This window comes from Penicillium brevicompactum, assembly GCF_028827555.1.
Source record: "Penicillium brevicompactum strain IBT 35665 chromosome Unknown utg000005l_segment0_segment0, whole genome shotgun sequence".
NCBI lineage: Eukaryota > Fungi > Ascomycota > Eurotiomycetes > Eurotiales > Aspergillaceae > Penicillium > Penicillium brevicompactum.
This window is the reverse complement of record NW_026623208.1, coordinates 615,462-628,669: the sequence shown is the minus strand read 5'-3', so window position 1 is coordinate 628,669 and position 13,208 is coordinate 615,462. Positions and strand designations below refer to the sequence as shown.

At 51.3% G+C, this 13,208-nt stretch overlaps 6 protein-coding genes across 6 annotated transcripts; 4 read left to right on the top strand and 2 right to left on the bottom strand.

Moving 5' to 3' along the window:
- Window positions 1-195: 195 nt before the first annotated feature.
- Window positions 196-1,961, bottom strand: N7506_006046 (guanosine diphosphatase; the record flags this gene model as incomplete). The annotated part of the gene is made up of 3 exons (XM_056955339.1): window positions 196-253; window positions 305-1,649; window positions 1,697-1,961. 3 exons carry the CDS (start codon window positions 1,959-1,961, stop codon window positions 196-198), a joined length of 1,668 nt encoding a protein of 555 aa, XP_056809673.1.
- Window positions 1,962-2,568: 607 nt separating this feature from the next.
- Window positions 2,569-3,355, top strand: N7506_006045 (putative translation initiation factor IF3; the record flags this gene model as incomplete). Its single annotated transcript, XM_056955338.1, has 2 exons — window positions 2,569-2,631; window positions 2,720-3,355. 2 exons carry the CDS (start codon window positions 2,569-2,571, stop codon window positions 3,353-3,355), a joined length of 699 nt encoding a protein of 232 aa, XP_056809672.1.
- Window positions 3,356-3,779: 424 nt separating this feature from the next.
- On the top strand, window positions 3,780-5,275 carry N7506_006044 (translation elongation factor Tu; the record flags this gene model as incomplete). The annotated part of the gene is made up of 4 exons (XM_056955337.1): window positions 3,780-3,942; window positions 3,999-4,027; window positions 4,086-4,348; window positions 4,405-5,275. 4 exons carry the CDS (start codon window positions 3,780-3,782, stop codon window positions 5,273-5,275), a joined length of 1,326 nt encoding a protein of 441 aa, XP_056809671.1.
- An 837-nt stretch (window positions 5,276-6,112) lies between these two features.
- On the top strand, window positions 6,113-8,396 carry N7506_006043 (uncharacterized protein; the record flags this gene model as incomplete). The annotated part of the gene is made up of 2 exons (XM_056955336.1): window positions 6,113-6,185; window positions 6,241-8,396. 2 exons carry the CDS (start codon window positions 6,113-6,115, stop codon window positions 8,394-8,396), a joined length of 2,229 nt encoding a protein of 742 aa, XP_056809670.1.
- A 758-nt stretch (window positions 8,397-9,154) lies between these two features.
- On the top strand, window positions 9,155-12,001 carry sey1 (dynamin-like GTPase SEY1; the record flags this gene model as incomplete). Its single annotated transcript, XM_056955335.1, has 4 exons — window positions 9,155-9,303; window positions 9,397-9,846; window positions 9,903-11,647; window positions 11,700-12,001. The coding sequence occupies 4 exons, from the start codon at window positions 9,155-9,157 to the stop codon at window positions 11,999-12,001; spliced, it is 2,646 nt and encodes an 881-aa protein (XP_056809669.1).
- Window positions 12,002-12,405: 404 nt separating this feature from the next.
- Window positions 12,406-12,852, bottom strand: N7506_006041 (uncharacterized protein; the record flags this gene model as incomplete). The annotated part of the gene is made up of 1 exon (XM_056955334.1): window positions 12,406-12,852. The coding sequence occupies one exon, from the start codon at window positions 12,850-12,852 to the stop codon at window positions 12,406-12,408; it is 447 nt and encodes a 148-aa protein (XP_056809668.1).
- Window positions 12,853-13,208: the final 356 nt, after the last annotated feature.

Below are 13,208 nucleotides of genomic sequence, written 5' to 3'. Positions count from 1 at the left end.
GGATAAAGTTGTTTGAACATGAAACATCCGTACATTTCCTATGCAAGCGCCAACAAATCAAGTCTAGATGGAAAACATGAAAGAAGAATGGTTAGACAAGGGGCGTATCTCGGAAGTCTATATATGCATGAGCCCATCATACACTGTTGCCAGATGTCATTATTAAAAGGATAATTTTGCGTTTCAGCGTTGCAATTAGGCGACTTGCTTGATACGGCAAGTCCAGCCAGATTCCTGGCTCAGGAGGGGCAAACTAGAAGAAGGTCAGTATTGTCGTTAGACAGGGACGGGTAGTGAGACTAACCTAGCACCGAGGCACCAGCCAAGCTCGTTGTTCTTGATCTTCTTGGCGATCTTCACTTCACGGGACAGAGGCATTTCGTAACCAGTGTGCAACAGACCCACCATGAAGCTCAGATCCATACACCACTCAGGACGATCGCGCAGTTCCTCAAGCGCGTTCTCAACCCCCTCGAAGGCCTTCCATTGACTCTCGCCAGCGCAGACGGTAGAAGTCAGCTGGTGAAGCTCATCTAGGGTGAAGGACTCGGGCATGCCGAGAGGAGCGGTACGGTCAAAGAAGTAAGAGAAAATGTAAACGTCTTCTTTGGCGAATGTCTTGGCGAGAGAAGGCTGGTGGACTCCGTTGAAGGAGCAGGGGGCGAGCTTGCACTCTCCGCTCTTCTTCAGAATCTTCTCAGCGATAGCGCGACACTGGGGAGCCATGGACTGGTCCTTGGGACCGACCATCTGGACCTTGACGCTAGGACCCAGAGGGTGATCCGCGGGGAACTTGAGAGTGACGTCTTTCTTCATTCCAGGGCCAATGCAAGGGTTTTGGATGGGCTGCTTGACCCATTCGAGGTCCTTAGGGCTGTGGGCAAGCATGTTCTCCACGACGACGGTGTTCATGGCCTCGCGAGCAGACATAAGTCCGTAGCCGAGGTGGGAGTGCTGGTAGAGCTCGAATTCGCGTCCACCGAACTTGAGATCATACTTGTGATCGCCAGCGGCGAGATGCTCGGGCATACCGCCAGCCTTGCTCTTCTCAAATGTAGGCTGGAAGACGATCTGAGTGGAACCACCACCAAGGTCGAAGACAGCAGCGGTAGGAGTCTCATCAGGGCCACCGATCTTACCCAAAAGGTAATTGGTGGTGATCCAAGCATAGACACCCTCGTCAGAACCGTCCATAATCTGGACACCACCCTTCTCCTTAGAGACAACAGGGAAGGGATAGACAGTTTCCAGGCGGTGTCTCACTGCAGTCAAGATCTTGTCGCTCATTTCAGGGCCCAGAAGACGGAGTCCGGCAGTGGCCTTGAGTGCAACTGGGGAGCATGACCGATACTCCTCGGGGACCGACTTAAGAGCAACTTCCATGAGAGGATCAAGACTCTGAGCCGCACCCTCAGCATCTTCCTTGAAAGAGCTAAGACCGGAGCCACCTTCCTTGGGCTTGGTTTGTTCGAAGACCTCATTCTCGAGTTCGGGGGTGGAGCCGCAGTTGTTGAACCGGTAGACGTGGATGCGAGAACCGGTACTTCCGGCATCGATCATGAGAGCATATTGGATAAGAGGCTTGGAGGAATCGAATGGCTTGGTGCATTTCTGCGAAGTCGCGACACCACTGCCTGAGGGGGGTTTCTCTGTATGACAATCAGCCTGTGCAATTGCAAACATGCGCGAGACCTACCTTGGTTGAAACTTGAGACAGCAGGCTTAGAGGGTGAGAGCCACATCAAAACCATAAAGACGAAGACAATGATCGCCCCCGTCTTCACATATCGCGTTCTCTGGGTCTGTGCCATGTTGGCGGGCTGTTTGTCGGAGATTCGACCGGGGTCGGTTGATTGTGAAAGAGCGGATCCGTTGCTCCGCGAAAATGATCGATGGCGAGCGGCCGATGCTAAATCGTCAGGTTTGCTTTCGTGGGATAGATTGTCGACTCCAGTCGACATGCGAGCAATGATCCAATTATAACAAACAGTGACAGATGGCGTAAACTGTCACTCGCGCGGGGATGAACGACCGTAGAGGTAAGGAATAAGAGGCAAAGAATCAAGCAACCATTGAACCTCCAAAACACCCAGTCTAGAACGAGAAATGGATGGGGAAGGGAAAAATGTCAGGAGAGAAAGGAGATTAAGGGTTTCAGGGTTGTGGCGCAGATGTGGCGTTCTGAATGCGTGTACATTTACTCCGTAGCCTGCATTGTATACAATAGAACTGGGCATATGCGAAAACAACACCCAGTTGATTTCATCGTATTCATCCAACTTTTGTTCTAACTGCCTGGTATTGAACCTTTATCATGCGCAATACTCGTTATAGTCCCTACGATTTGCCTCCGTGTTCCAATGTTGAAAAATCAGCCGCTACAAGATCTACTTCTAGTTCCACGGCTCGATACGTGGCTGACTAATGGGTTTGTCCGGTTTGCATCATGCGGTTAACTTCCCCATGTTTCTCACCAGCCTGTTCGACAGCTACTCTATCTGCCATTTCTGGACCTCCTTCTCTTGGAACCCAAAACTACTCATCCTTTTGGGTTTCCACAAATACAACATGAATCATTCACGGGGTCTCGCCTCGTGCGCCCAAGTTCTTCGCCAGGTTTTCATCACACCTGTTCGCCCCTCTAGAATTGGCATTCAATCCCTCAAACCCCTCCGAAACGACGTCCAATTCCGCTCTTTCCAACAGTCCCATCGTCTAGGGCTCAGAGAATACCGACCGCCAGTTGTTCAAGCCCCCAAAAAATGAAGCTATCGGTGCTCCATTCATCCACATTGTGAATGAACAAGGACAACTAGGTGATCCAGTCACCTTGTTGGATGCTTTGGACCTCTTTGACAGGAAAGAGTCCTTCCTCGTGCAGGTACGGGGACCATCTGAGGGCGAAATTCCGATTTGTAAAATCTACAACCAGAAGGAGTATCGACAACACCAAAAAGCATTGGAAAAGGCAGCTCGTTCAAACAAGACCGGGATCAAGAAGATCGAATTGAACTGGGCTGTCGATTCCAATGACCTCTCGCACCGCATGAAACAGCTACAGAAGTTCCTGGAAAAGGATTTTAGGGTGGAGATCCTCTTGACCACCAAAAGAAAGAAGCGCAGCCCCACCGTGGCAGAGATTAAGCATGTTGCACAGACCGTGTTTGATACAATCAAGGCGGCGGGAGCTCGCCAAGTTAGTGAGCCAGAGGGAGAACTGGGCAAGCAATTCAGGATTGCTGCGAAGAGACCAAAGCAGCAGCAGCAGGGCGGAGGGGAGAACAAGACTGCAGACCAGGCAGAGAACGATGATGACGAATCGTCTGGCGATAAAAACATCGAGGACAAGAAATAATAAGGGGTCTGAATTATCTTTGTATCTATGAAACTTGTATAACTCTGTACCAATCCATGCCGCTGTGCATTCAGTACCCATCATTCCTTTACACTTTACTCCGTACTCCGTACTTGTCACTGATTTCGTGCAGCAATTGGCAATATCACTTTGGATTCCCTTGATTCATGAGCATGTTACATGAGATACCTATCTCAAGGCCCTGCTCGGAACCTGTTTTGGTGAAAGTTCCTGATGATGTCGGCCCACTGATGCTTTTCGAGCTTGTCCGCAATTCAAAGCCCATGATTGGTTGAAACTGCTTATGTAAACCTCCCTGAGCCCCGGAAAATTTGGTGTTGATCTGGACTTCTCCCATCCTTATTCCATCTGTTTAATCTTTCTTCTTTTCTTGTTCCATCATTTTTGGTCCAATTGAGCGAAAATGTCGAGCATCACTCGTTCGTTGAACCTTGTGGCGCGTACCAGCCGGACTTCCCTGCTGCGTCCGACTGCCGTCAACCCCGTCCACCATGTCTTCAGCAACAAGGTTGCTGGTCGTGGTTTGGCCACTGCTTTCGAGCGCAACAAGCCTCACGTCAACATTGGTATGACTTGCTCACTCGCACAGGATCAAGTTTCAATGCTAAACCTCATCTTCCAGGTACCATTGGTCACGTCGATCACGGCAAGGTATGCTATCCGCGATCTCCGATCAGACAGACCCTTGACTCTAACATACCTGCCATAGACTACTTTGACTGCCGCTATCACCAAGCACCAGGCCTCCAAGGGCCTTGCCAACTTCCTCAACTATGCCGCTATTGATAAGGCTCCCGAGGAGCGTAAGCGTGGTATCACCATCTCGACTGCCCACGTCGAGTTCGCGACTGAGGACCGTCACTACGCCCACGTCGACTGCCCCGGTCACGCCGATTACATTAAGAACATGATTACTGGTGCTGCCAACATGGACGGTGCTATCGTCGTCGTCGCTGCTTCCGACGGTCAGATGTACGACTTCACTTGCCCATTCTCGGATCTCGAGTGCTAACACATATTGCTTCTAGGCCCCAGACCCGTGAGCACTTGCTTCTCGCCCGTCAGGTCGGTGTTCAGAAGATTGTTGTCTTCGTGAACAAGGTCGACGCCGTCGAGGACCCTGAGATGCTTGAGCTCGTCGAGCTTGAGATGCGTGAGCTGCTCTCCTCTTACGACTTCGAGGGTGAGGAGACTCCCATCGTCTTCGGTTCTGCTCTTTGCGCCCTCGAGGATCGCCGCCCCGAAATTGGTACCGAGTCCATTGACAAGCTCATGAAGGCTGTTGATACTTGGATCCCCACCCCTGAGCGTGACCTTGACAAGCCTTTCCTCATGTCCATCGAGGAAGTCTTCTCCATCCCCGGTCGTGGAACCGTCGTTTCTGGCCGTGTCGAGCGTGGTCAGCTGAAGAAGGATACCGAAGTTGAGATTGTCGGTGCCACTGACTCTGGCAACCCCATCAAGACCAAGGTCACCGACATTGAGACCTTCAAGAAGTCTTGTGACGAGTCTCGCGCCGGTGACAACTCCGGTCTCCTTCTCCGTGGTATCCGCCGTGAGGACATCCGCCGTGGTATGGTCGTCGCTGCTCCCGCCACCACCAAGGCCAACAAGAAGTTCCTTGTCTCCATGTACGTCCTGACTGAGGCTGAGGGTGGTCGCCGTACTGGTTTCGGCGCCAACTACCGCCCCCAGGTCTACATCCGCACTGCCGATGAGGCTGGTGACCTGAGCTTCCCCGATGGCGACCTGTCCCGTCGCGTTATGCCCGGTGACAACGTTGAGATGATCCTTAAGACTCACCACGCCGTCGCTGCCGAGCCCGGTCAGCGCTTCAACATCCGTGAGGGTGGCCGCACCGTTGCCACTGGTCTGATCACCCGTGTTGTTGACGAGTAAATGCTCCACTCGCCCTCCATGGTCAGCTAATTTGCTTGGCCCTTGTATTATGAACCCCTTTTCTTCCATCTTGTTTTGTTTGGCACCTTATATCTTAAAGCGTGGGAATCATTGATAACGAGGAATCCGGGGGTATTCCGGAGTTTTCGCTTTTGGATCTTTCGAATCTTGTCTATGTACTAGTTAGATCTTCTCTTTCTCCACTCCCCGTGAAAATGTATTCAAATAAATTCCTCAAAATCAACACATAATTACAGTCCGAAGTCCACCCTAATGCTCCATTTCCAAGGTTAGCTTGTGAAGTTCTCAGTTGAATCACGCCTGGAGTGTCCTCCAGAACCATCATGGATCTCAACATCCATGGATGTGGATACTGGAAGAACATGCCTAGATGTCAAGCACTAATTCATGATCCACGGAAGTTAGTTACTCATTATCTCGCAAGGCCAGCCTCTGCGGAATTTAAGTCTTAAACCCCGTCATATACAAAGATTTGGCAGCATATGATTGGCTCGGGGGAAAATTCGACCGCAAATTTTCGGCCGAACACAACGGACGAGCACATTGTATGAAAGCCAGGCAACTGTGACTTACGAATGTGCTTCAATAATACTTTATTTGCTTGATTACGTGGGATGAATCCTTGAGACTTTTTTCCTTCTTCCCCTTAACATACCTGCTCTCATCTTATCCAGACGACTGCTTTGTCCCGGTATTCGCCACCTTGAGCGATGTCCTGTCAACGACCCGCATAAGGATATCTCTTATCTGATCGGCTTGCTGGAGCTGTTGGGCAACCCGCTGTACATTGGGATTAATTTGCGATTAGCCAACAAGATGGACCACTGGGGAGATTCCCAAGGCCCGGCGCGGAAGAGGATGAGAAAAGGAACGAAGAGTTGCACAGAATGTATGTACGAAGGCCAGTCCATGCGTCCGATCCTACTGATACGAATCGCTCATAGGTCGGCGGCGCAAGATTCGATGTACTTTCCACCCTGATCGCCCCAACGTATGCAATGAATGCCGTTCCAGAGGCATGAATTGTGTAGATCAGGAGCATACTGCCATTACTCCTCCATTGTCACGTTCGGGCTGCCAAGGAGAGCAATCATACAGCCTTCGAGAGCGAGTGGCTCAATTGGAAAACCTAGTAGATGGATTGACCAAACGATTAGACCGACAAAGCGCGACCCCGCCTTGTGAACGCAGTGAAACAAACCACCAACCACAGTGTTTAACAGCTTCATCAAGACCACCGGCTGCCGAGACAGACGAACTAGGCCCATGCAGTGGCCAGATCCATAATGCGCCCGTTTTGCAGTTGTTCGACAATTACCTCGTCAAACGCCAAGAGGATCCAGCTAACAATGATAAATTCGCTGGCATCAAAGACATGTCACCGAAGGCGCAAGCCGTGCGAGCAGAGCTTTTCGCTCTCCTTCCCCCGAGAGAAGACGTACATTTGATCATCAACGCATCTTTCCATGCATACATCTGGCAGGATCACTTCCCAGAGCTTTTTGACCGATTTGTCGACAAGCTCGTCCTCCGGGATGGCTGCTGCGATGAACTGGTGGCCCCCGCCGAAGTCGCAAAAGCCCTAATGTGTCTTTGCATCAGCGCAGATCATGCACCACCAGACTTCAACTGGCGTATCTTGAGTAGGCCTTGGGAGCCGGATAGCTTCCATCAGCGATGCCTTGATGCCGTCGACCGTTTGATCGTCCGTGATGATGAGTTTGCGGCTACTTTGCCCGGTATAGAAACCCAGATGCTGCTCTCCAAGGTCTACCAGGCCGAAGGCAAGCTTCGAAAAGGCTGGCTGGTGAACCGTCGAGCAATTGAGTTTGCTCACCTCGCAGGAATGCATCTGTCAACCAAGTCTCCAAGGCCAGGTGATACTTTGTTCGATCGACGTTTGAAGATCTGGTGTGCGCTTGCTACTCTGGACAGAACACTGAGTCTGATTCTCGGCCTGCCTTACGGGATAGCGGAAGGCTTCATATTGCCACAAGTGGAGCAGCGCCTCAAATCAGAAATTACAGCCCCAGAACAATACTTGTTGCGCATAGGTGTCATATCGGGACATATGGTGGACCGAAACCAGGACCCATCCAAAATGACACTCGATACAGCATTGAAACTGGACCAAGAGCTGCAGAGCTCCTGGAACTCCATGCCATCTCACCTCAAAGCTGCGGAGCCTTCTTCAGACGAGAAGTGGGAACACTATATTGAGAGAGTCCCGCTACAGTTCATGCTCAAGTTAATGCGCGCTCTTCTCCATCTTCCCCTGATGTTGAAATCACCACTTGACCCCCGCCTTTATCCTTGTCACGTCATTGCACTTCAGTCTGCAAGAGAGGGCTTGGTGTTATACAAAGTTCTCCGGTCTACTAACAAGCATTACTTATGTAAAATGCTCGACTTCATGGCTTTCACCCTAGGACTGCTTCTGATCATTCATCTCGAAGGCTATTCTGATGAAACACCCGATTACAGCAAAGAACAAGACGAGAAAGACTGGGCGATTGTCAGAGAGCTGGTTGAAAGTCTACGTCAGGCATCAACAGAGATCGGAGGCTCAGTCGCAGCCGAATCTGCAAACATCCTAGGCGCCATCTTCGATTCCAGAAATCTCAAAAAAGACTGGCGCGGCTTCTCCAGTTGCAAGATCACTGTGCCATACTTCGGTACCATCACAGTAGGCGCAGGAACCAAGTTTTCTAAAGGTTCCAAATCCAAGGATCAACCACCATCTACATCAACCACGCCTGCGACAGAGTCCTCTTGCATAGGACAGTGTCCGAGCCAACTTTATACACCCCCGATGTCTGACCAGGAGGTCTCATCTACCTCGAATACCGATGGCACGAATTGCCAATCCCATACACCAGCCATAAGTCCAGGATATCCAGACGAGTCATGGCTTCCGCGGGCCGAGCCGCCTCGGGCTGAGAATAGTTATGTTGGCCAAGAACTGAATGCATTCAGTGGGTTGTTTGATGACTTTGGCCAGTACATGTGGCCGAACCCCAATGTTGATCTTGGACTTGATCAGGGCTGGGACCTGAACTGGTTCAACGGAGTGCCACCTGAGGGAGTTCCACCATGTTGAATCCATCATGATATTCTTTATTCTTTTAATGTGTCTTCCCCTCATTCATGTATAATTATGTAGTAACAATTACACCACCACCACTTCTTTAATCAACCTTGAAACAACTCCAATGTATTTTGGTGCTAGACGAGTCTGTCGAAGCCTTGGAACACATGTAAATTGAGGTGGGTGAGAGCTCGGGAGTTGAACATGCTTTACGAAGTGCGCATTTACCCAGCGAACTTTGGAAGCAAATATTTAGTGCATAGGGAAGTACTATTGAGTAAAATTTACAGTCCATGAGGTGCTTGTTTCCTTCGCATCGTCCGATTGTTGCGGTTGCTACTGGCCTGTGATAGTAGCATTCCATTGCAGCACTGTGGAGGCATTGAGGCTGAGGCCCAGCGGGGCTAATTACAATGTCCAAATCAAATTGAAAGTACTGAAGAGTGCAGGGCCGCTTGTTATGAACCAGAAATGAACAACACCCCATATCATGGTGAAGTAGAGTAGTAGACGGTCTAGATGTGACGTTTACGGGCTGATAGGGGGTTATGTAATGTTTGGACCGGGCCATGGGGGCGCTGACCTCGGGATCATCTCCATGACATTGAACCCCGTGAAACGACCGTGTGATCCTTGTCGCTTCTGAATTTCTCTTTAATTTCGCCATTCTCGCTTTCCTTCTTGCATGGAATCTTGAACCACAGTTCCCATATTTGCCCTTTCAACTCGCTCTCGCCACCCCCCACATACACAGCACGACACAGATCAACATGACTGAACGACGCCCCTCAGGGTTAGAAAGGAGTCCGACTGCGCCGTCGATTTTGTCGAATGGCCACTTTGCTTCGGTTGGCGCCGAAGGCGATGCCGCTTCCTACGAGCATGGTGTGCAGGTGATTGATGGGGATAAGGAGTTCAAGTACGCCCACCTTCCTCGACCTCGATACCTTCCCTCGCGTTTGGCTGCTGCTCTAGCAGTGTCGCTAGCTCAATGCTAATCGCATTACTTTAGTCCGAATCTATCCAAGTATCTGTCCCTCGAAAATGTCACACCGGCTGGATTCAACTACCATCTCATCTCCGTGTTCGGTTCGCAATCTACTGGAAAGTCTACGCTGCTCAACAACCTTTTCGGAACCGATTTTTCTGTCATGTCCGACCTGGAGAGGAGACAGACCACCAAGGGTATCTGGTTGTCCAACAACAAGAAGCAGGGCGAAGTCGGCGCACCGGAGCGCATGGCGGATAACATTCTAGTCATGGATGTGGAGGGTACCGACGGCCGTGAGAGAGGCGAGGATCAGGACTTCGAGCGCAAGAGTGCGCTCTTTGCACTTGCAACGAGCGAGGTCCTTATCGTGAACATCTGGGAGCACCAGGTGGGGTTGTACCAGGGAGCCAACATGGGGTTGTTGAAGACCGTTTTCGAGGTCAACTTGCAACTATTCCTGAAGGACAAGCAGTGCGCCTTTCTACTGCCCTTTATTGTCAATATGCTGTGTGCTAATTGGTCTACAGTACTTCCCACCGCTCTCTACTATTCTTCGTCATTCGTGATTTCATCGGCACGACACCACTCAAGAACCTGCAAAAGACATTATTGGAAGACCTCGGGCGTCTTTGGGAGACAATATCGAAGCCTGCTGGCTTTGAAAAGGCGTCAATCCATGACTACTTCGATTTCCAATTCTACGGACTTCCGCATAAGGGTTATCAACCCGACCAATTTGTGGCTGAGACGAAGAAGCTTGGTATGCGCTTCCGCGAAGGCCACCGTGACCCCAAGAGAGACGCGCTAAAGGGCGAGTTCTCCGAGGGTGGTGTTTTCTTGCCCGAATATCACCGTCGCATTCCGGCTGACGGCTTCTCCCATTACGCGGAGAGCATCTGGGACCAAATTGTCAACAACAAAGATTTGGACTTGCCCACACAGCAAGAGTTGCTTGCACAGTTCCGTTGTGATGAGATTTTGCGTGAGGTCATGATTGGCTTTGATGAGGTGATTATCGCATTCGAAGACAAGCAAGCTGAGGCAGTCCGTCTGGGCGCGCCTGAAGTTCTAGGTGGGCTAGGTGTGGCAATGCGCGGTGCTCGCTCCAAGTCTCTCAAAAGCTTCGAGACTGAAGCTAGCCGTTATCACAAGGGTGTTTACCAGCGCAAGAGCGCGGAGCTTCTGGGCAAGGTTGATACTCGCCTCAAGGCACTGTTCCTAGGCCAGCTGTCTGCGGCTCACAAGTCCGGAATTAGCGATTTCAGTGATGCCGTTTCGGCTCTTGTGAAGGATGGCCAGAAGAAGGGTGGTAGCTATGACTTTGCCGAAATCGTCTCAACGCAAGCCAAGGCTGCAACCGAAAAGTTCGAGCAGGTCGCACGATCGACTGTGGTCGATGGAGCTTCGTGGAGTAACTATAAGCAGGAGCTGTCCTTGTATCAAAAGGATCTGGCCGATGTCAGTGCGCGACTGCGCCGCGATGAAATGAGACGTTTGGCCACCCGTGTTGAGCGATGGGTGCAATCTCGCCTGGGCGAATCAGTGGGTATTGAGTTCAATGCGCTTGGCTCCGGAAGAGCTGGCGCTGGCGCCCCCGAGAACGGAGAGAAGCCCACAGAGAAGGACTTCTGGGACCGCATCTGGAACCTGTTCGAGGATACCGTCCTCGATGCTGAACGCAGATTCACAGATCGTGCAAGCAGCTTCGACGCCAGCATTGATGAGGTCGATGTTGGACTGTGGCGTTTGCGTCGCAAGTCATGGGGTGTTCTTCGCGCCAAGATCGACGAGGAAATGACCGAGGGCAATCTGCTTCTCAAGCTTCGGGAGAACTTTGAGGACAAGTTCCGCTACGATGACGACGGCGTGCCACGTATCTGGCGCCCAACAGATGATATCGAGGGAATCTACACTCGTGCTCGTGAATCTACATTGACGGTAATTCCTCTTCTTTCGCGCTTCCGTCTTGAGAAGACTACTGCACCGCCTCCACTTGATCGCTGGGTTGGACACACTCCCAGTACCGCGACCTCCGCAGACGAGGAGGATCTGGTCCCCATTGGCGGTGTGGACGAAGACGAAGGCAAGAGTCTCGAAGAGGAGATGACTATCCTCAGCGACTCTAAGCGCCAAGAGCTCACTGTGCGGTTCAAGAAGGCCGCAGACGGCGTATACGTTGAAGCCAAGCGGAGTGCCATTGGTGGTATCACTCAGGTACCTCTGTATTTCTATGGTCTACTACTGGCCCTGGGCTGGAACGAGATCTGGGCTGGTAAGTTTGAATCCGATACCATCTCACAGAATAACGCTAACATCCCATCTAGTCCTCCGAAACCCCGCCTACTTTTTCCTGCTGTTCGTCTGCGCCATCGGAGCCTACGTCACTTACACACTTAACCTGTGGGGTCCGATGCTGAAGATGACCGAGGCGGCGTCAGCTCAAGCGTTGGTTGAGGGTAAGCGTCGCTTGCGCGAGTTCCTTGAATCCTCCGACACTGGCCGTCAGGCAATTGCCATGTCGGCTGGTGAGCGAGCGGGCTCGGGCCGCAAGGAAGAGTATGAGTTGTCTGATATGCAGAAGGGTGGTTCGAAGGCCAGTGCAGGTGATGACCTGGATGACATGTAAATCTAACTGTATTGCTTAATGCTCTCCTGGCGAACACCCTGTACTTTACTCTGTGGGCAGCTCCTATATGCATACGACACGAGCTATTGAATATGACTTGTTTTGATTATCACATCCCCAGGGCCTTGGGTGACCACAACGATAACCTAACGACATAATTGACTACCTGAATACCTATAACGTATGACCTCCGCCTCGAATGAAGCGCTCATCGCACTGGGGTAAGAATCGAACGACACCTCTTGCACGAAACACAATGTTACCACAATGAGCACTGCTGGTGTAAACAGAAAGACATCGGCCACGATGAGCCTGCAGTGGACTCGGCCTGCTGACGAGGGGGAATTCTGGCGCAAGGCCCTTTTTTGCCCTTTTTTTTCAAGTGTGAGAAATTCGCCCAAAGACTAGCGGCCGTGAATAAACCGTTCGCTCTTCATGGCCGCCGGATCTCTCTTCATACCCGCCCGCTCAACAGATACCCACGTCTCCGGTTCTCTTCGGCGGCTATTTGGCTCACAGCGAGTTGGAGCAAATGAGGAGGACCGAGGGGGAGGATAGGGCCCGACTCGGTACTGGGTTCGTGGCTCTCTGTGTCGATACACGAGGCTACCCCGGGTAGGTCGTTGGATGGAGTTACTAGTTTTGGACGCCTGAGCCGGTGTTGGCTTTTCCTTGGCGGATTGTGGAAGGTCGTTTTGGTTCTCTTCGGTTGGAGGCTGGTAGTAATGGCCTGCTGCATTATGCAGATATCTGCGGAGGAAGGTTCTCCCTGGACCTGGAGGGACAGCTTCAATGGCGTCACCTATATTGCAGATTGCCGTGGAAAGGATGGCTAGCTGTGTCGTCCACATTTCTATTAGGAAGCCATTGAGAAATGGGGCGCAGAGGGATGATGTCCATTGATCTCCAATGTGTTCGGACTTTCGCGCTAGGATTCCGATCTTTTCAATCTATGCGATGAGCTTTCTGATCTCGGGGGGCGCGAGCAATTCTGCGAGCATTGCCTGTCTGGTGAGGGGCTCGTCAAAGACACCTTGGACGTGGTTGGTCTTGATGTTGTTATTGTGATCGTTGGCCGTCACAGCGGAGTTAGAGGCTTGTTGGGACATCTTGGCCGTTTCGTGAGAGTTGTAGAAGTAAGATAAATAGGTCAGCACACAGGTGAGATAGTAGAGAAGAAGGTTGTATTGGTTGGTAGACCAGATGA